The 22,462-nt window shown below is 43.9% G+C and overlaps 1 protein-coding gene across 1 annotated transcript; it reads right to left on the bottom strand.

Annotated features, from left to right (window-relative positions):
- Positions 1-7,802: 7,802 nt before the first annotated feature.
- Positions 7,803-21,608, bottom strand: LOC137047272 (alpha-2-macroglobulin-like protein 1). The gene is made up of 34 exons (XM_067424845.1): positions 21,406-21,608; positions 21,131-21,314; positions 20,905-21,061; positions 20,731-20,783; positions 20,598-20,618; positions 20,331-20,496; positions 20,165-20,249; positions 19,966-20,092; positions 19,769-19,889; positions 19,585-19,694; positions 19,345-19,515; positions 19,039-19,263; positions 18,754-18,966; positions 18,526-18,675; positions 17,981-18,106; positions 17,816-17,909; positions 17,591-17,732; positions 17,269-17,494; positions 17,063-17,186; positions 16,873-16,994; positions 16,740-16,791; positions 16,558-16,641; positions 10,642-10,818; positions 10,368-10,443; positions 10,139-10,295; positions 9,994-10,068; positions 9,758-9,920; positions 8,977-9,161; positions 8,688-8,909; positions 8,492-8,613; positions 8,317-8,398; positions 8,149-8,232; positions 7,966-8,071; positions 7,803-7,885 (listed from the first exon to the last, which is right to left on the bottom strand). The coding sequence occupies exons 1-34, from the start codon at positions 21,486-21,488 to the stop codon at positions 7,845-7,847; spliced, it is 4,326 nt and encodes a 1,441-aa protein (XP_067280946.1). The 5' UTR covers positions 21,489-21,608; the 3' UTR covers positions 7,803-7,844.
- Positions 21,609-22,462: the final 854 nt, after the last annotated feature.

Genomic DNA, 22,462 nt, shown 5'->3' with positions numbered 1-22,462 from the left:
TGTCCCTCTCCCTAGGTCCCGCCCACCGTCGTATTCCTCCCCGAGGCCGGGGAGGTATGGGCCCGGGGCAGTTCGGGAATTCGAGGGGGGGCGGGGCTGATGGGGGCGGGAGGGGACCATGCTTCCGGTTCCTCCTTCTCTCCACGTCCATTGTCTAACCCACTCCCCGCCACTGGGGCGGCGGGTAGGCCTGGGCTGGACTGCTGGCGTTGCGGCGACCCGGATCATTTTGTGGACTGGTGTCCGATGATGGACATCGGGACAATGTTCCGGGTTCCGGACGTCCCGCAGGCCACCCCCGATCAGGCAGGAGAGTACCAAATACCCGTGAGTATCAAGGGGGGTACATATCAGGCCTTGGTGGATTCAGGATGTAACCAAACCTCGATCCATCAAAGCCTGATGCAGCCGGGGGCATTGGATACAAGCCGCGTGGTTAAGGTGCGGTTTGTGCACGGGGATGTGGTGGAGTATCCGGTTGTCCCAATTACGATTCAGTTTAGGGGAGAAAAGCATAGCATAGAGGTGGCGGTTAGTCCTCACCTCCGGCTCGGATAGGGACGGCGCGAGTGCAGGATCTGAGGAACTGAGCGGGATCGAGAGACTAATTCTCTCGGACCGCGATGACTTTCCTCTGGAGCAGTCACAGGATGAGACCCTCAAACACGCCTTCCAACAGGTCCGATCCATCGATGGCCAGTCTCTCCAACCTGCCTTGCCTGTCACCTATCCCTATTTTGCCATACTAAAAGACCGGTTGTATCGAGTGACCCAAGACACCCAGACAAAAATGGATACAACCCAGTTGTTAGTTCCTAAGAGCCGCCGGGAAATGCTTTTCCGGGCGGCTCATGCCAATCCGATGGCGGGCCACTTGGGACAGGCGGCCACGCTGAATCGCCTCATGACCCGATTTTTTTGGCCAGGCATTCATGACAACGTGCGCAGGTGGTGCACGTCTTGCCTGGAATGTCAGTTGGTAAATCCACTGGCCGCTCCAAAAGCGCCCCCTCCCATTAATGCAGGCCCCCTTCGAAAGAATTGGGATGGACCTCATCGGGCCATTAGAGCGATCGGCACGCGGGCATCGTTTTGCGTTAGTCATCGTGGACTACGCAACACGATACCCGGAAGCAGTGGCTCTCCGCAACATTTCGGCAAAGAGTGTTGCGGACGCACTGTTTCGTCTTATCTCCCGGGTGGGGGTTCCGAAAGAAATCCTCACCGACCAAGGCACGGCGTTTATGTCACGTACATTACGCGAACTGTACGGATTATTGGGCATTAAATCCATTCGAACAAGCGTCTATCACCCACAAACGGATGGCTTGGTCGAGCGGTTTAATCGCACCCTTAAATCCATGATCCGTAAGTTCGTACAGGAAGACGCCAAAAATTGGGACAAGTGGTTAGAACCCCTCTTATTTGCCGTGCGGGAGGTCCCGCAAGCCTCCACGGGGTTTTCCCCCTTCAAGCTTCTCTACGGACGCCAGCCTCGGGGGGTGCTGGATGTCCTGCGAGAGACTTGGGAGGAGGGACCATCTTTTGCGAAAAACGAAATTCAGTATGTACTGGACTTGCGAACAAAACTCCACACACTGGGGCGGCTATCCAGGGAGAATTTGTTGCAAGCCCAGGACTGCCAGAGCCGGTCGTATAACAGGGGTACTAAACTACGCAAATTCACACCGGGAGAGAAAGTACTTGTATTACTCCCTACGTCGAGCTCCAAATTAATGTCAAAGTGGCAGGGGCCGTTTGAGGTCGCACGACAAATAGGGGATCTCGATTATGAGGTGATACGATCCGATAGGAACAGGGCTCGTCAAATTTATCACCTCAATCTCCTTAAAAAATGGAATGAGGTGGAATCAGTGTTGTTGGCAACGGTGATCGGGGGAGAGGATGATCTCGGGCCAGAGGCGAGCATCAAAGCACAATCAGTCGCGCTGGCCCCTGGTGGAGATCACCTCTCACTGTTCCAACTCGCTGATTTATCTAAGTTACAGGTGGAGTTCGCCGACGTGTTCTCGCCCCTACTGGGACGTACCGACCTGATTCAGCACCATATCGAGACCGAGCCGGGCGTGGTAGTTCGTAGCCGGCCGTATAGATTACCTGAACACAAGAAAAAGGTGGTTCAGGAAGAATTGGGTGCAATGCTCGATATGGGTGTAATAGAGGAGTCCAACAGTGACTGGGCGAGCCCGATAGTTTTGGTTCCTAAAACCGACGGCTCGGTCAGGTTCTGCGTGGACTATCGCAAGGTGAATGCTGTGTCGAAATTCGACGCCTATCCAATGCCGCGGGTTGACGAGTTGCTTGATCGGCTGGGCACGGCTCGATTTTATTCGACATTGGACTTAACGAAGGGCTATTGGCAGATCCCCTTGTCTCCGTTGTCCAAAGAAAAGACAGCTTTCACCACGCCATTTGGATTACACCAATTTGTCACACTTCCATTTGGGTTGTTCGGGGCTCCCGCCACCTTTCAGCGGCTAATGGACAGGATTTTGCGTCCCCATGTCGCATATGCTGCTGCCTATCTGGATGATATCGTGATCTACAGTCACGATTGGCAGCGGCATATGCAGCATGTCAGGGCGGTCCTGAGGTCGCTGAGAGGAGCGGGGCTCACGGCCAACCCGAAGAAGTGTGCAATTGGGCGGGTGGAGGTAAGGTATCTGTGGGAGGTAAGGTACGCACTTGGGCCATGGACAGGTGCGTCCCCAAATTGATAAGACCGCCGCGATTGCAACCTGTCCGAGGCCCAAGACCAAAAAGGAGGTAAGGCAGTTCTTGGGGCTGGCGGGATATTATAGGCGGTTTATCCCCAATTATTCGGACCTCACCAGCCCTCTGACTGACCTTACTAGAAAGGGGCTACCAGATACGGTCCAGTGGACGGAGCCGTGCCAGCAGGCCTTCACCCAAGTTAAGGCTGCTCTGTGTGGCGGGCCGCTTTTACAGTCCCCTGATTTTTCTCTCCCTTTTGTGTTGCAGACTGACGCGTCGGACAGGGGGTTGGGTGCAGTCCTGACCCAGGAGGTGGAGGGGGGAGAGCGGCCGGTGCTGTACATTAGCCGCAAGCTCTCCAAGATAGAGGCTAAGTACAGCACCATAGAAAAGGAATGCCTTGCCATCAGGTGGGCCGTTCTCACCCTCCGCTACTACCTCCTGGGGAGGGAGTTCACCCTTTGTTCGGACCACGCTCCTCTCCAATGGCTCCACCGCATGAAGGATACCAACGCGCGGATCACCCGTTGGTATCTAGCTCTCCAGCCTTTTAAGTTCAAGTTCAAGGTGGTCCACAGGCCGGGTGCTCAGATGGCTGTGGCCGACTTCCTCTCCAGAAATGGGGGGGGGGGGGGTATGTGGAAAGGGGGGCGTGGTTCAGCGAGGTCTGCAGCGGGAGAGAGAGCCACGGGACGAGCGGTAAGTGAGTGGGTTGGACGCAGATTGATAACACCTGTCTCTTGTTCCAGTAATGGGCATGGCGAGAGGTTAAAACGCTGGCAGAATCGGAAGCGGGGGAGAGAGAGACGGACTGCTGACGCACCCCCTGAGACTCTGAGTTGACCCGGAACCCGGAAGTGCCGAGACCCGGAAGTGAAACTGTTATTGAGTGAATGAAGAATAGAGTCACACTGAAGTGTGCGCGTTGTTGTTTAGAGTTTAATAAAAGATGTCAGCAGTCCAAAGCCGACCCCTTTGTCCTCTTCCTTCCTTCCTTATCGATATTTGCTACACAAATATTCTCTGAATTCAATGAAGAACTATGCACCTTCCTCAGTGTGGGGAGAAGCCTCTGTGCCCCATGCCATCCACAAACAAATGGGCTTGTGGAAAAATGAAATGGAACCATTCAGAGGTAAATCTTCATTAACAGGTTGCTTTGTGGCTGTGTGATATTCAAGGAAATAGTTGTCTTTGAAACTGGTTACTCATAACTTTCAACTTATTTTGGTTCTGACTCTAGAGCCCTATGTAAACTAGTGGATACAAGGCCTGAAAAATGGGACGAGTACTTAGATGCGGTAATGTTTGGTCTTAGAACCAAGACGCAGCTGACAACTAGGTACTCACTGTTTTTCTTAATGTTTGGCATGGAGGCAAGATATCCCTGTGAGGTTCCTGAGACATATGAGGTATGCTATAATTTACATGTTCCATATAAATATCATATAGTATCAATTAAAAGTTAATGAAATTATTTCAATCTTCAATATTGTTTCTGAAAAGATCAACAGCACAGTGGAATCTGTCATTGCAGAGGACACAATATCTAAGGCCATTTCTCTAAATGAGAAAATGGACAACATTGTAAAAAAAAAACGTAAAAAAAAAAACAGGACACGGAAGGTGGTAAAACAGGCACCATTCTCTGTAGGCCAGAAGGTCCTAAGAGAAAAAACATAAGGTCCAGCAAAGGAAAGGGGCAAGCTCGAGCGCAGCTGGTTGGGAATATAATGAAATAACTCATGTTGGGAAAAAAGTGCCAAATTAAGGGATGAAAAAGGGAAGCAATTCCCCAAAATTAACACTGATCACCTCAAACCATTTAAAGAAGACTCCCCCCGGATACCCCACAGAATTACCTAAGAATCACAACATAAAAAATCACACAAAGAAACTGGACCATGCCATTCACTCCCACCTGTAGACCTCACCATCACTAAGTCACAAGAAAACCAGCCCCCACAATCACCTACATCCACACAATCTACCATTTCCTCTCCCCTGTCTCCACTGGACTGGTAAAAAAACTCAACACTGGAAATGCCACGTTCCTCACCTGTGTCCCACACCACTTCAGTTGTGCCAGCTGACAACACAGACACTGTGCATAGCTGTAAGTAATGTAAAGTCAGATCTTAGAAAAGCTCCATATTAGTCTGAATTCTAATATATTTGTATGGTGGTAGATGCAATGCTTTTTGGTTATCCTCTGTAGATATCAAAAGTGCCTGGGCTGGAAACAACAGCTATGTACTGCTGTCCAGAGTGGGACCGTATAAATTATTTTATAAAGACTTGCAGATCGGCCCTGGGAAGGAGTTGGAGAGTGAGGTACACATTTAGTTGATTTTTAACAGCTAAGCCTTTCATATGCACATTAATATTTTGTATTCATGTTTAATTTTGCTATGTTTGTCAAGGTTATAAATGCATATCTGTCACTGAAAATCAGTGTTTGAAAACAAGCAGTATGTCTTTTCTTTCCAAATATAAAACGTGGCAAACACCTGTGAACATCTAACCAAAGCCTTAGAAAACAATACATTGAAATCGATAATACATTTTAAAACTGACAAGAAATAAGCAGGTTTAAACTGGCAGCTGCCATTACAACCCTCGCTTCTAAAAAGTAAAAAAAAAAAAAAACACCTTTTTGAACCTTTCGGCTTCCCGTACATCCAGTTGTGCTTCATGCTCACGTTATTTCTGATGGTACGCATGGTAACTCGGCAACTACGAGTGACTTGCAGTATGTTTGCGTAAAGGGAAACAGACATTCCGAAGGGAACAGAATCGACTGCTTCACCTGGCCCCCATGTGACTAGTAAAACATAAAACATGTATTAAAAAAATACACATTACTGCCCTGTTAACCCGAGCATGAAAATACATAAACCATACCTGCAGACAATGACTCACACCACCCCGCGTATTCAATGGCGTGCAAGCTGCACTGTTTTGCAGCGATAAAGTCGCTCGATGCGTCTAGCACACTCCTCAGCGATACTGTGAAATACATTTGTGTCAAATTAACCCTCCAAACATATTTCAAACTACCGCTGCCACCAGTAGCTCTTACCTCCAGGATGTAAACACCAGTGTTGTGCAAGTTACTTTTAAACTGTAATATATTATAGATTACTTATTACTGCTATTTAAAAGTAATTCATTACATTACAATATTACTGTCTCAGAATTGTAATGCGTTACATTACTCCTGTATTACTTTTGAGTTACTTTTACCAAAATAACTACAGAAATAGCTCTTAACATTCTAAAATGTAGGCAGAGAGCATTTTACATCCAGTAGAAGGCGATATGATGAAGCATAATGACATGGGCTATCCAGGCTAACAATAGAGAATTGGCAAAAAAGTGAATGCTCAAGACAATGCAAGAAATCATGACGATCCAACTCTGTGTTATAAGTATTATTTTAGAGGTAAGTTACTTCCAAACTGTAATTGTCAGGGTTCTCCTCTGACAGCTCTGTCTATTTTGTCTCTGTTTAGTGTCTTTGTTTGTGTTGTGCTTGAACACGTCTCTGTCTTAGTATGTGTTTGCCCTGTGCTCCTTGTGTCCCACCTCCTTGTTTCCTGTTACCACACCCCCTTGTTTAGTCCTTGGCTGTGTCCGAAATCGCCCCCTATACCCTTAAATAGGGCACTATTTGAGGGGACAGCCATTTGTAGTGGTGTCCGAACCATAGTGGACGTTTTTGAGTGCACTAATCCAATCCCACAATGCACCGCAATAATGAGTGTACAGGTGTACAGGCGATGTAGTAGGCTACGAGCAATGGAGGAAGAGGCTTGTTCGATGCAGCAGCGCTGCGCAGACCAATCGGCTCATAAATACCGCGAGAGCGTTTCGAGAGCAAACGACTCCTTATGCTTTTTGAATCGCTCTCACTCTCAACGCACTGTAAGAGTCGAGCGTTCATTCATTCCCTATTACTCCACTAGGTCACTTAAAGGAGTGAATGAATACGAGTGAGTGAATTCTGACACTAAAGGTGCCGGAGATGCTGTTTAGTTTGAGATTTGCTTGTTAGTTAAATAAAATGAATGCACAGTGTGGTGATTGCTTTGTGTCACACGCAGACATGCTTATACCTGCACAAGTATTTCCGCAAGATTTCTCATGTCACATGTGCTCCTATTTTTAACCCTATAGTGCTCTTGTGTGGCACTAACTTACTGGGAAAGGGTTATGTAAGGAATAATATTTTTTTTTTTATATATATAGTGGCAGGGTGAAGGATCACGCAACAATGAAATTGGTGCAAAGCCCCCAGAGGGTGGATTTATTTGTATGAACAGTGACAAACGTGGTGATTTAGGTGCAGGTGCGCTGTAGGTGTCCTTCTTCCTGGTGCTAGCGGTGACGTAGGTGTGGCGAGGTGGCCGGAGCGTCACAGGCTGCAGTCTGGGTGAGAGAGACAAGGATTAGCGTAGTGCTGCATGGAGATCGTGCTCCAACTGGTGTCCCAGAGTGAAGGCTTTTATGCCCGGGCCTGATGGCCTGCAGCTGTGACAATCGGGCCCATGCTGATCGTGTGCAGGTGTTTTCAATCAATTGCCAGGGCGACGCTGATGAGAGCTCGGGAGACTTGGCACATCAGTCCTCTACCCACCCGGAAACCCAGGTACTGAGCCTCGGCGAGAGCCAGATGACATTTCCGGGGGTTGGAAATTTCACCTGTATATTGTAAAAAGCACTATATAAATCAAGGTGACTTGCACCCTCCTGTCATACTTGGACAGATTAGGGGGGTGTCGGATTGCATGGTGACATGGGTTCAGGATACAGTTTGGGCAGGGCAAAGCCAGTGAGGTTATAATCAGGTGGGAAGGCCAGTCTTCCTTCTGAAACACCCTCATCTCAAGGACCGTGAAGACATTCAGAGTTGTTGTTCTGGCATTTCTCACCCCTGAAGAGTTTGCTTCTAACTTTGGTTAAGACTAGTAACGATATGCTTGATGTTCAGTTTAGGAAACCACTTCTATAACAAAACAGTGACCTGCAACACTCGTCATGTTAAACAAAAGGCAAACAAGTGATTGCATAAAATCATTTATTTTGAGTCACGTCCTATTGCAGTGTCATGGACAAGGAGATGTGTAGGTGGTCTCAAACGAATCACCTGGAAGAGGAACATGAAGTGAGCTGGATCAAGTTCAGTGAATTCAGCCAGAGCAAAGCTCGATTAGGATGAAAGCATACTTGTCTGATAGTAGTCATAAATGTTGATGACCGCTGGCTTGAGATTTTTCACTGCAAGAACCTGTTTCAGCTGAAGAGTGTAAGTCTTGGGGACACCTTTGGGAACCTGCGAGACAGAAAGGATGAACAGCAGCACAAACAGCATTTGACAATGTGGCAGCTAGTGATTATACCCAGTCTCACCTCTTTCAGATAAATTAGGACATGATCCTCTTCAGAATCAACCCGCACCACTAGCGGAGCAAACGACGCCAGTGGAGATCCAAGCTGAGGGGAAGAGACCAATGTTTAGAGACACGATTACATCTGAAAGAGCCTCAAGCATCTCAGGATTTGCCAAGTCTTGCGTACCAGTGATGTATCAGCCGTGAAGCCCGACAGGAGTTTAATGTCCACTAGAACCATGTTAGTAGATGATTTTGCTCCATTGTATCTGAAAACGAATAAAGTTTAGTCAACAAGATCAAGCAGTTCCTCTTGTCAGAGACATAAACTGGTTTCAGGATGAAGTCAAAGCCTTTCTTACTTCACCGTGAAGTTCAACAGGAGATTGGCCCCAAGCGGTCGGCAGTCTCCGGTCACCTTTGCGTCAATGCTCAGTGTTTTGGTATCTTTAATGGGTGTTGGGATGTTGTAGAAACATGCAACCTAGAATACAAAGAAAGCACAGTAGGCTTTTGATGCGTGCAACAGAAAGCGTAAAAGGAGCTGAAGATACAGACCTGCACAGACACACAAGTGGATCCTGAAGCTTTAACAGTATATTTGCCAGGAACGTTCTTCAGCAGCTTCTCCTGATACAGTAGCCTGTTGTCCCGATTCACAGTGAAGCTATAAGAGTCTCCTCCTACCACTGAGGACTGTACGGCAACGGTGCTTGAGCCGTCCAAGCTGAAGACTTGAGCAGCGTACACAGACAGAGCATGAAGAGCCACCACCGTGTCCTGAAAACGAGCACCAGATTAAAAACTCCACTCAATGATTGTGCTCATATTTGGTAGTCAGAGGCACCTGGGTGGAGGAGAAGCCTCCATAGGGATTCTGCTGGGTCACCAGCCAGTTGACAATGCGGTTAGCATAGCCCAGATTAGCCGTCGTGAGAGGCTGAACTGTGAGAACCGCTAGCAGCACATAAGCGCTGATCTCCACCGCCAGAGTATCACCAGATGTCGTCTGAGACCAGTGGAGCTTAGCACCTGAAGAGATGGCGGGGAGAAAGTCAACGGCAAAGAACCTCAAATATAAACCCATTCAAGGAGAAAAACGACAGCATCAGTTTTAAGGTGAATCAGTTCTGATATTGGTGTAGGGCCGCAACGCGCCCTGAACGCCAACCGTTTGAACAATAGTGCAAGATTTTATTCCATTTTTTGAGTGTTCAAATGTGGTTTGTGATCAAATGGCCAACGAAAAGGGAGCTTGCTCCATTCTTCAGTGTCATGATCCTTCATACATTTTATGATACTGATTTGCTACTCAACTTAATGAAGTGTGGAAACTGCCATAGCCAATGTACAAGTATTAAATGCAAAATGCACTGAGCAATGATACATTTGTATAGCAAATTGAGTGAGCGATGTTCACATTGAAAGTGTCGTTTGCAGCTTAAACCTTGTGCAACCAAAGTACAGAATACACTTAAACTTCATAAAGGCTTTGTGCATGTCAACCTATTGCTCGGTGTTTATACAAAACTCCTACCTTTACAAAAGTCCTTTCTACTAAGAAAGTTGACATTCGAGGCAATGCTTAAGACTATACACACACCACTCAAGATCCTGGTGAATTTCACCTTCAGAAATGGCAAGGTTGTTCAAGGCAGTTAAAAGCTGTGATCGAGTGGTGGTCTCTCCAGCTAGACTGAAGGTGTAGGCCAGCAGAGCCGTGGCATAAGTGTTTCCCAGGTTCCCAACAACAGGCCTCAAGCAGGACAGAGCGTTGGTAATGATGGGATCCTGAAAGCGAAGCAGATCTCAGACAACAGCCAGAACCGCAAGGAGCTCATACAACTACTGAAAGGGTTTTTACTGTGACAGGGACGCCTATTTCAAGAAGAGATGCGACGATGTAGGCGGTCATGGTGACGTTGTCACCAACTCCACCCTAAAATACACAAAAAAAAGCCTCAGACAGAGCTTATGGTTTACGGTCCATTTGATAACCATTGATGTACCTTCATGTCATTGTGGTACAACGTTCCCTGTTGCACGAAACAGACATTAGAACCCTGCTGACTTATTAGCCAGTCCTTTGCACTCTGAAGGACATTCGGATCGATGAAAACAAATTGCGTTGCCAAACCAAAACACCTCATGACAAAGGCGGTCAACCTGGCCATGGAGGAAGCGTGTTAAACTGCTGGTGACGCAAGTTACATAAAACCACAATAGCATGAAACTCACCATGTATTGGATGCATCATAGCCAAAAGTACTGTACGAGCCATCACTGTGCCTGTAGTTCAGTTGTCCTTGGTATCCTGTTCAGGTCAAAAACCACATGAAAATTAGTCAGGAAGGGGGGGGGGGGGGGGGGGGGGGAGAGAAGAATGGGGCGCTACCTATCCATCCCCTCAAACTATCAAGTTTTGGAAAGCCTTTGTGTCAGGGAAATAGAAGCCCTGCAAAGAGTTTTCCATGATGAATTTAAATTCTTTAATGGATCTGTTCAGCCATACCGATTTGAAGGTAGCCCGTGGCGGTCTCTCGAATGGCTGCGGTGAGTTGCCCCGTGACCTTCAGGTACAGCAGGATGTAAATATTGGGAGCAAGAATGATCATATTCTGTTCTCCACAGCCAGATGGCATCTGTATTAACCCATCTAGATTCTTCAGCGCACGACCCATTATATCCCCTACAAAAAGGACAGACATAAAACCCACATCAAAATCTAATTGGGCTTCCGGTGACGTTAGAGAGATGGCAGACGCGTGAAAGTTAAGCTCCGTCGGATTATTGCAATAAATCCCGATTTACATAACCAGTTCAGATAAATTCAGAGTTTTTCAGAATGAGTGCGGCAACAAGACAAAAGAATACCTCCAAGAATGAAAATTCAAGAGAAAGAGACGATAAGAAAAGATCACCTAGCCCTAGGCCTACTAAAGCTAACCCGCGTGCTCCCGAACTTACTGAGGTGATGGAAGAATTGAAATCGTTAAGAAAAGAAAATCAAGAGGGGCATAAACAAACGAAAATATCACTGACTAAATTGGAGACCTCAGTTGAGGACTTAAAATGCCAAATAAATGGTTTGGAGAGCAGAGTCGGGGAAACGGAGGAACGGATCAGCGCTGCTGAGGAGAGTGGGATGAGACACGAAAGAGCGCTACGGTATCTACTGGAACGTGAGGCGGATCTCACAGGTAGATGCGATGACTTGCAAAATAGACTTCGCCGGAATAATCTAAGAATATATCAAGTTCCAGAGGGTAGTGAAGGAGGAAATACAGTGGAATTTGTTACGGGTCTGCTCACCACAGTTCTACAGTTACCTCAGGACATGGATATAAAGATCGAAAGGGCACACCGGGCCCTTGCAGCCAAACCAAAAGACCCCTCCGCACCTCCGAGATCGATAATAGTGAGATTCCTAGACTATGCTGTTAAGGATGCAATCTTACGACAAGCCTGGTCACAGAAACAGGTCCTGTACAACGCGAAACGGATCTACTTTGACAATGACTATTCGCCTGAGTTGCAGAGGAAAAGATCGCAGGTTCGAGACGTTATGAAACAGCTCAAGACGAAGGATGTGCGAGCCCAGTGTGTCTATCCAGCACAGATAAGAATTTACCTAGAGACCGGCGTAAAAACCTTTCCTACCCTGATGGATGCTTTACCACCACTGCGGGATCTGGGAATTAAAGTTCAAGTGGATGAACGAGACCGACAAGTAAGAGAAATATCGAAGGCAAGATGGTCAGTGCAAGGTAAAGGTGGACGTGGATCGGGCACAGCAATGTTGTCCGATGCGGATCTTCAAGCATTTTTGCAGAAGGAGTAAATTCGCTCAACAAAGAGTTACATCTAAACTGGATATTTCTGCTTCAGAATGTGAGTAAACTCTGACTAAATTATAAAAGAGACTGGCTCTTTATAGAAATACAAAATATTTTTACTTTCGGGACAATAATAATTGTTATTTTTAATTGACGGATGCTTGCTGACATTTCGCTGAGTGGAAATCACTCTTGGAGGCGGCCGTGGTTCGAAAATGGCTGCACGCACTTGGTGCACTTTTGATACCCCAGGGAGAAAACGTCACAACTCCCTGCCCTTCTTACATCGGGATTTGGCCTACAAGACAAGAACTTGGCCGAATGGATGTGTGGAAGTCTTGTTCATGTATATAGTTTTTTCTGTTGTTGTTTTTGCCTACGTTAATTATTTGCCCTTGACAGCTAACGTGTTTTTTGTTTTTATAAATTACTGGAACACACTGGCGAATAGCACACACAATATCTATAATAATATAAATGGATAATTTAATTTGTGTCAGTTATAATGTGAAAGGACTTAGCAGCCCAATTAAAAGAAAGAAAATATTTAATCAGCTTAAAAAAATGCAATGCTCTATTGCACTGCTTCAAGAGACACATCTGTCTGATGGGGAACATTTAAAACTGAGGAGGGAATGGGTGGACGAAGTTTACAGTGCCTCATATAACAAGGGGAAGAAAAGAGGTGTCGCAATCATGTTTGCCAAGTCTGTCTTTTTTAATATGGAGCAAGTATACAAAGATAAAGAAGGGAGATATGTAATGGTAGTTGGAACGATTTCAGGCAAAAAAATTACTATTCTTAATCTTTACGCACCTAATGAGGACTACCCAAAATTTTTCAAAAATGTTTTCTCTCTTTTGGCACAGAAAGGCGAGGGAATTTATTTAATTGGTGGAGACTTTAACTGTGTATTAGATAGCTATGTTGATAGGTTACCAGCAGAAAGGGGACCACAGCCAAAAAAAGTAAAAGCTCTTTTAGGAATAATGAGTGAATTAGGCTTAACGGATATTTGGCGACACTTGCATCCTAAAGAAAAGGATTTTACCTTTATGTCACATGTGCATGGTAGTTATTCTAGAATAGACTTCTTTTGTACATCTAGAGTAGATTTACATCATTTCAAAGAATGTAATATAGATCCTATAACTATATCAGATCATGCTCCAGTTAGGCTAAAACTTCAGTTAGGACAAGATAAACAATTTAAATACTGGAGATTAAATGTCTCAGTAATAAATGACTGTAAGGCGAAGGAGGAAATAAAACAACAACTGATTGAATACTTTGATATTAATGATAATGGACTGGTTACCCCTTCTATTTTGTGGGAGGGGGCCAAAGCAGTGACAAGAGGTAAAATAATAGAAATAACGTCCAGGAACAAAAAATTGAGATTAGCCAAACAAAATGAGATAGAGAATAAAATCAGGAAGCTGGAAACTGAACATAAACAAAAAGGTCAAATTAAAATTTTAGAATGTTTAAAGCAGGAAAGGAAGAATTTGGATGATTTGCTCACATATAAAGCAGAGGGGGCACTCAGATTTGTAAGCAGAAAATATTATGAGATGAGTAATAAGGCTAGTAGGCTCTTGGCCTTTCAATTACGTAAGGCTCAAGCAAGCAGGGTTGTTCCTAAAATCAAACACCCAAATACCTCAACAATGCTAACACAACCAAATGATATAGTTAATGCATTTGAAAATTATTATAAAAAATTATACGAAGGCCAGAAGTTAATAAATAAGGAGGACAAAATTAAAAGTTTTTTACAACCAATTGAATTAAACAAATTAACAGATCAAGAAGCAAAGGAAATGATATCCCCCATCACAGAAGAAGAAATAAGGGAGACTATCGCAAATTTAAAAAACAATAAGTCACCAGGGGTAGATGGATTCTCCGGGGAATTTTATAAGGCATTTGTAGAGGAACTGGCTCCTAATTTATGTAAGGTATTTAACTATGTGCTACATAATGAAGACCCCCCACATTCATGGTCTGACGCAATAATTACTGTAATTCATAAAACTGGAAAAGTTTTTTCCACAATGTATGGCTTATAGACCAATAAGCTTACTATGTCAGGATATGAAAATTTTAACTTCAATAATAGCAAACAGAATTCAGAAACATATTAAAAAGTTGGTCAAACCGGATCAGACTGGATTTATTAATAGAAGATATGGAACAAATAACATAAGAAGAGCTTTAAACTTACAGCAAATTGGAAAAGATAGTAAAACACCCTCAATGCTTCTCAGCTTAGATGCTGAGAAGGCATTTGATAGGGTGGACTGGGTGTTTCTGAAACAGACTCTTAATTATATGGGGTTTCATGAAACTTTTGTTAAATGGGTAAATATTTTTTACAAAAACCCTAAATCAAGAGTTCGAGTTAATGGTCATTGCTCGGAGTTCTTTAATCTAGGTAGGGGAACTCGTCAGGGAGATGCGATGTCCCCAGTCTTATTTGCTCTTAGTATTGAGCCACTAGCGGAGTTAATAAGGAGCAACCCTAGAATACAGGGGATAGCAGATAAAGGAGGGAAGTGTCATAAAATATCGCTATACGCCGATGACATATTATTATTCATTGAAAACCCTGTTTCATCTATCCCAGCCCTCTTAGAGTGCCTTAGAGACTATGGCTTAGTCTCTGGATATAAGATAAATACTGAGAAATCAGAGGCGATGATGATCTCAGGACATTGGCCCACTCAGTTAAATAATGAAGTATCTTTTCGATGGTCTAGTCAGGGTTTCAGGTACTTAGGTGTTATCCTTACACCTATGGCATCTCGTTTATATTCAGCTAATTACACACAGCTTTTTGAAATCATAAAAAAAGACTTGGCAAGATGGGAGGTACTCCCTCTTTCTATGTTCGGAAGGATTGAAACAGTGAAAATGAATATACTACCAAGGCTTCTCTTCCTATTTCAATCTCTTCCTGTTCTGGTTCCAGTTTCAGCATTTAATAAACTAGAAAATTTGATTTCAAAGTTTATTTGGCAAAATAAAAGGCCAAGAATAAGACTTAAAATACTTATGTCAAATAAAGACAGGGGGGGTTTGAACCTTCCTAATCTTAGATACTACTATTGGGCTGCTCAGCTTAGGGCTATGGCGGCTTGGCTTGGCATTGATAAGGAGGCAGAATGGGTTAATATTGAACAGAATTCACTTCCTGGAGTCTCTCTGACCACTCTACCATTCATGGACTTGGAAGCACGGAAAAGATTGAAGAAAACAAATATATGGATACAGCATACTGTCAAAATCTGGTCCACAATACAAAAAAAGTTAAGAGGAGTAATACCCATATCACGTGCAATACCTATTAAAGGTAACCCAGATTTTCTCCCTTCTAAATGGGATAATGCCTTCAGTAGATGGGAAGAGAAAGGATTAAAGATAATTAATCAACTTTTTGACGGAGAAACCATAAGATCTTTTTCCCAATTGCGTGATAGGTTTACACTGAGATCTAATGATTTCTTTAGATATTTACAATTACGACATTATATCACAACTCATAAACATTGGGACATAATTAAAAGATCTCCAACAAATGTTGAAAAATACTTTATCAATATTATTGAACATGATATACCCACTAAAAATCATATAGCACATATTTATGGAAAATTAATGCAGGATCAATCTGATGACACGTTTCATATCAAAAGAAACTGGGAACTAGAGTTAAATACTGTAATAGAAGATGAGATGTGGATAAATATATGTGCTAGCTGCCATAAAGGCATCAACAGCCAAATGTGGAAGGAATTTGATTGGAAAATGAAAATGAGATTCTTCAGGGTCCCACTGGTGGTTGCCAAATTTGACAGTACTTCGCCACTATCACAATGCTGGAGAGAATGTGGGATGGTGGGGGACTATGTGCATATATTCTGGGAATGCCCTAAAATACAAATATATTGGGAGAGGGTTAGAAGGGAAATTAATAAAGTTTTAGAAAGAGATATTCCAATGCACCCAGAATTTTTTCTACTTGAGGGGTTCCCCCCAGATCTGTTTAGTAAATCCCACTTATTTGTATTGCATATATTGTTAATGGCAGCTAGGAAGATAATTACTGTGAACTGGATGAAGGTGCACGAACCCACTGTGACAGAATGGACACATAGACTGAAACAGATATATATATTTGAGAAAATGACTGCAGACTTGCAGTTAAAATCTGACTTTTTTCGACAGAAGTGGGCACGAATTGAAAAATATTTGCTTGAAGGAAATAGTTAATAAAGTTTAATGATTGAACTACGCAGATAATGTACTGGTATATGATATATTCTTTGAAGTGCTGTCATGGGCTATTTTCTTTAACTTTGGGTGTTTTTTTTTTGTGTGTTCTTTTTGTGTTGTTGTTGGTTATTTTTTGTTGTTGTTTTTTTTTCTCTTCATTTATTTACTTTGATTAATATTCTATGTATATGTAATGTAACAGTGTTCTGTTTATAACAAAAGCTTAATAAAAAAAAAGTTCAAAAAAAAAAAAAAAATCTAATTGATTCTGCAAATCACCACCTGTCAGTTTCTACTACTAGAAATGCTTTACCAAGGACTGAAACTGAGCATCTAGCTGATCCCGGAATCACGTTTGTTGGAAGAGTCAGAGTCACATCTTCAGAAAGAACGTTTCCTGCGGACCAAACAAAATGGATCAGCATTAGGCGCTAGGCTAATGTTTTTGGCCGTGCAGGGAGAAATGTATTGGGGAATCATTGAGTGCAAACAAACCCTTTGGACACAGTAACCAACTCTGGGTGTTTGTCCTTTCAACGCCTTCAGGCTTTAAAAAAGGCAATAAAAGCACGTCAGTATAACAGAATGAGCTCCATGATCAAACTCCAGAAGGCTGGTTAACACTTACCAGGACAAGTAGACTTCGAGTAACTACGTCAATGCGGCCTCTCGTCGGCACGGTCACGGCCTCAGTGCCACATCGAGTCCGGGATGGCTCAGCTGAAGCATTGACCGTCACGTTGACAGTTCCTGTGGTGACAGACAGGAAGTGAGCAACGCCACATTCACTTCAAATTCAGAAACAGTCCAAAACTGACCAAGAACAGAAGCTGAGAGAGCCCATTTGAAGGTCTTCCTCCCATTGCCACAAAGACAGGATGTGTACGGATCAGGATATTCTTTAAGAGTAAAGTTTGTGGATGAAGCTGGAGTCACTTTAACCTGCCAATGAAACGGCACATGGAGCAAAGTCGGGACCTTCTATACAGAGCCATTATATAAAGGAAAATAAACCATGACAGACCAGGATGCACTTGGACAGATAGCTGAAGACAGTGGCCTTCAGATCAAAAGACTCCCCACGGACGATGGAGTATGGCAGGGAGAGCTCCAGGAAGAAGGGCTGGAAGACCGTCAGCAGAGCAGGAGGAGCCAGGCCGAAACCTTTGGAGGACAGGCAGAATGCCTCAGTCTCCCATGTGGTGATGGTGTCAGGAACAGTGATGGGAATTTGTGTGGATCCAGTGGCTCTGAAGGATAGCAGAAAAAGAGTGAAATAATGGGAATGAGAAGTAAATATTGTGGGCAGCTAGCTTTAGAGATGGAACAAAAGAATTCACACCAACCCCACTTGAGCAAGCTGCCAGATCCACGTTTCTGGAAAGTAAGTTCTAACGGTCACGTCAAAAGAGGATGTGTCACCCTCACTTTCTTCTAATGGAAGAGCAGCAGCCAATACCATAGGTTCAGGGAACCGGCGAAAAAACACTGCAGGACAATTGTGTTTATAGCAACTGAATCTGCAAGTCATGTAGCAATTTCCAGAGCAAGAGTCAAAGTAACAGACATACCATTAGGGAAGTTGCGATAATATTCCAGGCCTCTGTACGTCAGACACTGAGGTGCTCTGATAGGCAAATTTGTTGCAACCTTCATCCCTGCATTCTTCCAAATGAACAAACAAACATAAGATTTTTGAAAAATGAAGGAGGATTCAGTAATGATAAACTTTCTACCTTGAAGGTTTCGTAGGCTTGTTCTGTAGGAACAGCTCGACGGGCTCGAACATTCAGACACTCCTGTTCATCCTCAACTTCATATGGATAATCTGATTGCAATCGCACTGGGAGCAAGTTGAACACCTGAGAACAGGGGGTGGGGGGATAAAGCACATGGATCATTTAACCACATTAATCTAGTAAACATTAGTTAAGCCGAGTTAAATGGGAGCATGTCTATGAGTAGACAACAGATTTAAAGGGTATGTCATCAAATGAAAGTTAAGCATCCTGCCATTATAAAAGTAAACCACATGGCTCCAGGGGGTTAATGAAGTCCATCTGAAGCAAATTGATGGTTTTTGTAGGAAATCCATTTAACTTTAAAAAGTAGAGCAGAGCTTCCAGCAGACCACCTTCAGTCACATTTGATAGGTCTACATTCATTAATTCGGCAGATGCTTTGAACCAGCAACTTGTTGCACTAAACACAACTTTAATGAACTGATAAAATATTACAGCCTAAAAGAAAAAGGATCCTTTAAGTTTGTTAAAAATGATACCATTTCAGCTCTCAGACGTCTTCCTGGCTCCAAGATCCGGACGCTCTGATCTACAGCACTAAGGCCACACAGAGATCCTGCTTGAGCAGAGACAGTCAGAACATTTCCCTCAGCAGGAACAGCCGTAGCAGGAGAAAACTGTAGAGACACCTGAAACAAGGACCAACACGCTGTAGGGCATGTCACCATTCCCCGCATAAGCCAAACAGATGCTAGTGCACATCATACCTGGTTTTGGAAACACATTTCAGTATCAAACGACACACTAGCTGCAGCTACATCACCACTGGGCAGAACGCCGTAGACCAGAATCTGCACTGCTGGAGCCATAGCGACACTGACAGACAGTTGGAATGACACCGAGCCGCTCGTGACGGTATCAGAAGCCCTCGCTTTGACCGTCTGAAATCCATGGAGGACGATCACTCCCCTGGACAAGACCTGACAGAAGACACACAGGTGGATACAAGGCGCTGAACAAACAGACCAGCACAAATTAAAATGTCCACTCACCATATAGATTATGTCAGCGATGTAGTCGCCAGTCTCTCCAACAAAAGAATACTTCACGGTCACTGGAAACACAGCCCCACATTTGAGCGGCTGCTCGAGTTTCACTATAGTCAGTTCACTAAGTGATGGGCTGTCAGAAGTAGGTCCGGAAAGTTGAACAACCCTTGAATCTGTAGTGAAGTATGGTGATTTGTAATTATAAACAACCTCTGGAGTCGCACTTGCCTGGGGAACAATGAACGGAATCAGTTTCTTGCAAGAGAGAGATACATCTTCATGTCACAAAATATAAAGAGCAAATCGTACCACCAGATTGAGATCAGCTTTTGGAAGATCAGCAGTCTTGAGGGAGAACATGACCAGCCCATTCTGGTTTGTGGTCAGATTCAGCAGCCGTTTGTTTGGCCAGCTGTTACCATCCAGGAAATACACTGCTTTGTTCGCAATTGGAGTCCCATTGAAACGAGACACCGATATCTGTTGGGAACGATCAAGGTTAGGAACCAATTTAAAGGCTTCTGCGACCAGGGATAAACTTTTACTTGCCTTTCCATTAATCACTGATCCGGGTTCAAAATAATCCGGGAGGTCCACAAACGTGACCTTGCCGACTTCAAATGTAATGGACACCGTTGCAGACTTTGACATCACAACATCTGGACAGGGAACAAATAAATCAAGCCATCCAATTCAAGCATGTGCTGTTGGTTCAGCTCAGCCAATAGCTCACCTGTTCCCTCCTCAGTGACGTTCACATTTACAAGAAAGAGATCTTGCATATAATTTTCAAACTTGGTGTTGAAAAATACTGATGTGTCGACAGTAAGAGAGGCACAGCCCGTAGCATTCATCTGGTAGCAGGAGAGAGATTCATATTAAAGGCAAGCACAAGCAGACAAACCCTCAGCACTAAGGCAGCAGTCACACCTTTGCGGTTTTATTCAGACACCGACGTGTCAAATCCGGAGCCACATCATTTGGAACAGCATATGGAAAGGGATCACGGCACACTTCCAGCAATGCTTGACCAGGAACAGGTTGGCCATATGTGTATCTGGGAAACCGCACAAGGAGCAGGATCAAGAACTGACCAACCACAAAACAAGAGAACATAAGCCTCACTCACTTGGCACAAGCCTGAACGGTCAGTCCCACATCTCCAACACTGTACATCTGTGGTACGTTTAGGGTCACATCAAATTTGGGCAAAACTAAATCAGAAAAGAGATGCTTTAGATCACAACCGCAGATATATCATCGAACTGCTGTACATTATAGGAACAACGACTTACCATATTTTTTCACCTCAAAAACTTGGGACCTCAGTCGGTCACCAATAAAAGCCTTTAGTGTATACATCCCTGTCTGAGCCTCTGGGTTTAACTCATGAGAGAGTTGCAAGATCGACCCCGTTGAGGAAACATTTGTCCACTGAGCAATCCGGTTATTATTATTGTCCTATTAAAACAATTAACAGCTCAGAGGGAAAAACTACCAACGGATGACAAACAACAACGCTTCAGCTCCATTCAAAGACTTGCACTGGAGCAAATCCTCACCTCCACCACCACCAGATTGTACTGCAAGACACAAAGACAGGAATATTAGGCATTTAAAAGCACAAGCATTGATGCAGCAAAGTCATTAGTGAAACGTGCACAACTGAAACCAAAGTCCATGGTCAGGCCTTACCATCTGATCAAAAGGTACAAATTTGGGATCCATGGTGACAACTCTGAAATTCACTGCAAAAACAGCAATAAACACTCAAATGATTTGCAGCATGCATTTGAAGATGATCAGAACCTGTACCGTAAGGCACTGTCTGCAGCCCTTATATTTAACCAAGGGTCACGAACTACTCACCCGTTTGTCCTGGATTGTAGATGGGTTTGTCTGTTTGGATGAAGGTCAAATTCAGGTAGCGTCTGAACATGACCTTCCTCTCTTCGGCCGCTCTGAAGGTCCTCCCTTGAACATCCACCTTCAGCTTCTGCACAGATTCTCCATCTACTCGAGGAGCCTGTAGAGAAACTCAGTTGATATACAACAAACCAGACTAGAAAAAGCCACATGTCTCATGATAACAGACCTGGAAATTAAAGCAGCGGTGAAACGGCAAAGAAGAAACCTGCTGCACAAGTTGAGTCGTCCTGTTCTTGTCATCAAGCAGAGAAACCGTCATCTTGAGACTCTCTTGGGCTTTCAGAAGTGTTACACATAATTTGGCATCAGAGCCTGACTCAATCACTGCAGGAAACGTCACCATGAAGAACCTGTGGAAAAATAAGTTACAATTAAGCATTTGTACAAGGTTTTTGTTTTTTTTACAAACCTCTTCACTGCAAACATTTAAATGATACTTACGGCCCTGATGTCTGTCCGGCAACAGCAAAAATGAAGAGAGCTAAAATGAGCCCTTTCCAAACACAACTCTCCCTCACAGCCATTAAGAGCAATCATCCAACACCAAACGATTATCAATCGGCTCTTTCAGAAACCTCGCAGAACTTCTGTTAAGATCTACTGCTGTTGTTTACTGCTCAATAGCTTCTCTCAATCATCTCCGCTGACAATGGCAGTGATATTTAAACACTTTTAATCATCAGCACACTTTATCATCAGGCAATAGAAACATATTGAGGGAGGCGAAAATGAATTGCAGGTGGTGGTTAATCAGTTAAGTCAACGAGATTCATTCCTCGAGTGATTAAAGACCCCCTGGGGTGAAAATCAAGTTTCTAATGTTATCTATGGGTGCTTTCACACCTACCTTGTTTGGTCCGGATTTTCGGACTTTTCAGTTTGGTACGAACCAAAATTACAGGTGTGAAACCTCCCTCGAACCATGGTCCGGACCAAACAGACGAAATTTGGTCCGACGTCAAGAGGTAGTCTCGGTCCGGACCAAACTGAACAAAGGTTCGGTTCGTTTCTTGTGTGAAAGCATTTTCTGTATAGTTCGGACTTTCAGACCATTTACAGGAAGTTCTGGTGTAGGATTAGTGAAAAAACACAGATTAAACTCACTGCACATGTGAGCAGCAGTGATGGAGCGCGCAACATTTTAACCAGAACCGCTTGTGTACTCATGTCAGCTCGCGTGAACAGCGTGCTCTGCTTGACTATATGAGTTTCAGTTTAGTTATGAGACCGCTCCAGTTCATGTGCAACGCAAATGATCACTCCGTCACGGGATGTCTTCTATATTATTTATTTAAGCTTATTTATTAAATTCAGGCAAATGATGAAACATTTATTAAAATTAAGATACAAAATAAAGCTTTCTACAAAACAAATCTAATGAAGTGGTCAAAATTATTTCTGACTCGATGTCTTTGCACATCTGTGCACGTTTCATAATCAATATAGCCTAGATGAAATTTAAAAATAACATTATAATATTTAAACATAACTAGGCTAT

This window comes from Pseudorasbora parva, chromosome 2 (assembly GCF_024679245.1).
Source record: "Pseudorasbora parva isolate DD20220531a chromosome 2, ASM2467924v1, whole genome shotgun sequence".
NCBI lineage: Eukaryota > Metazoa > Chordata > Actinopteri > Cypriniformes > Gobionidae > Pseudorasbora > Pseudorasbora parva.
Note: the sequence above shows the minus strand (reverse complement) of the source record. Positions and strands in the feature narration are given on the sequence as shown.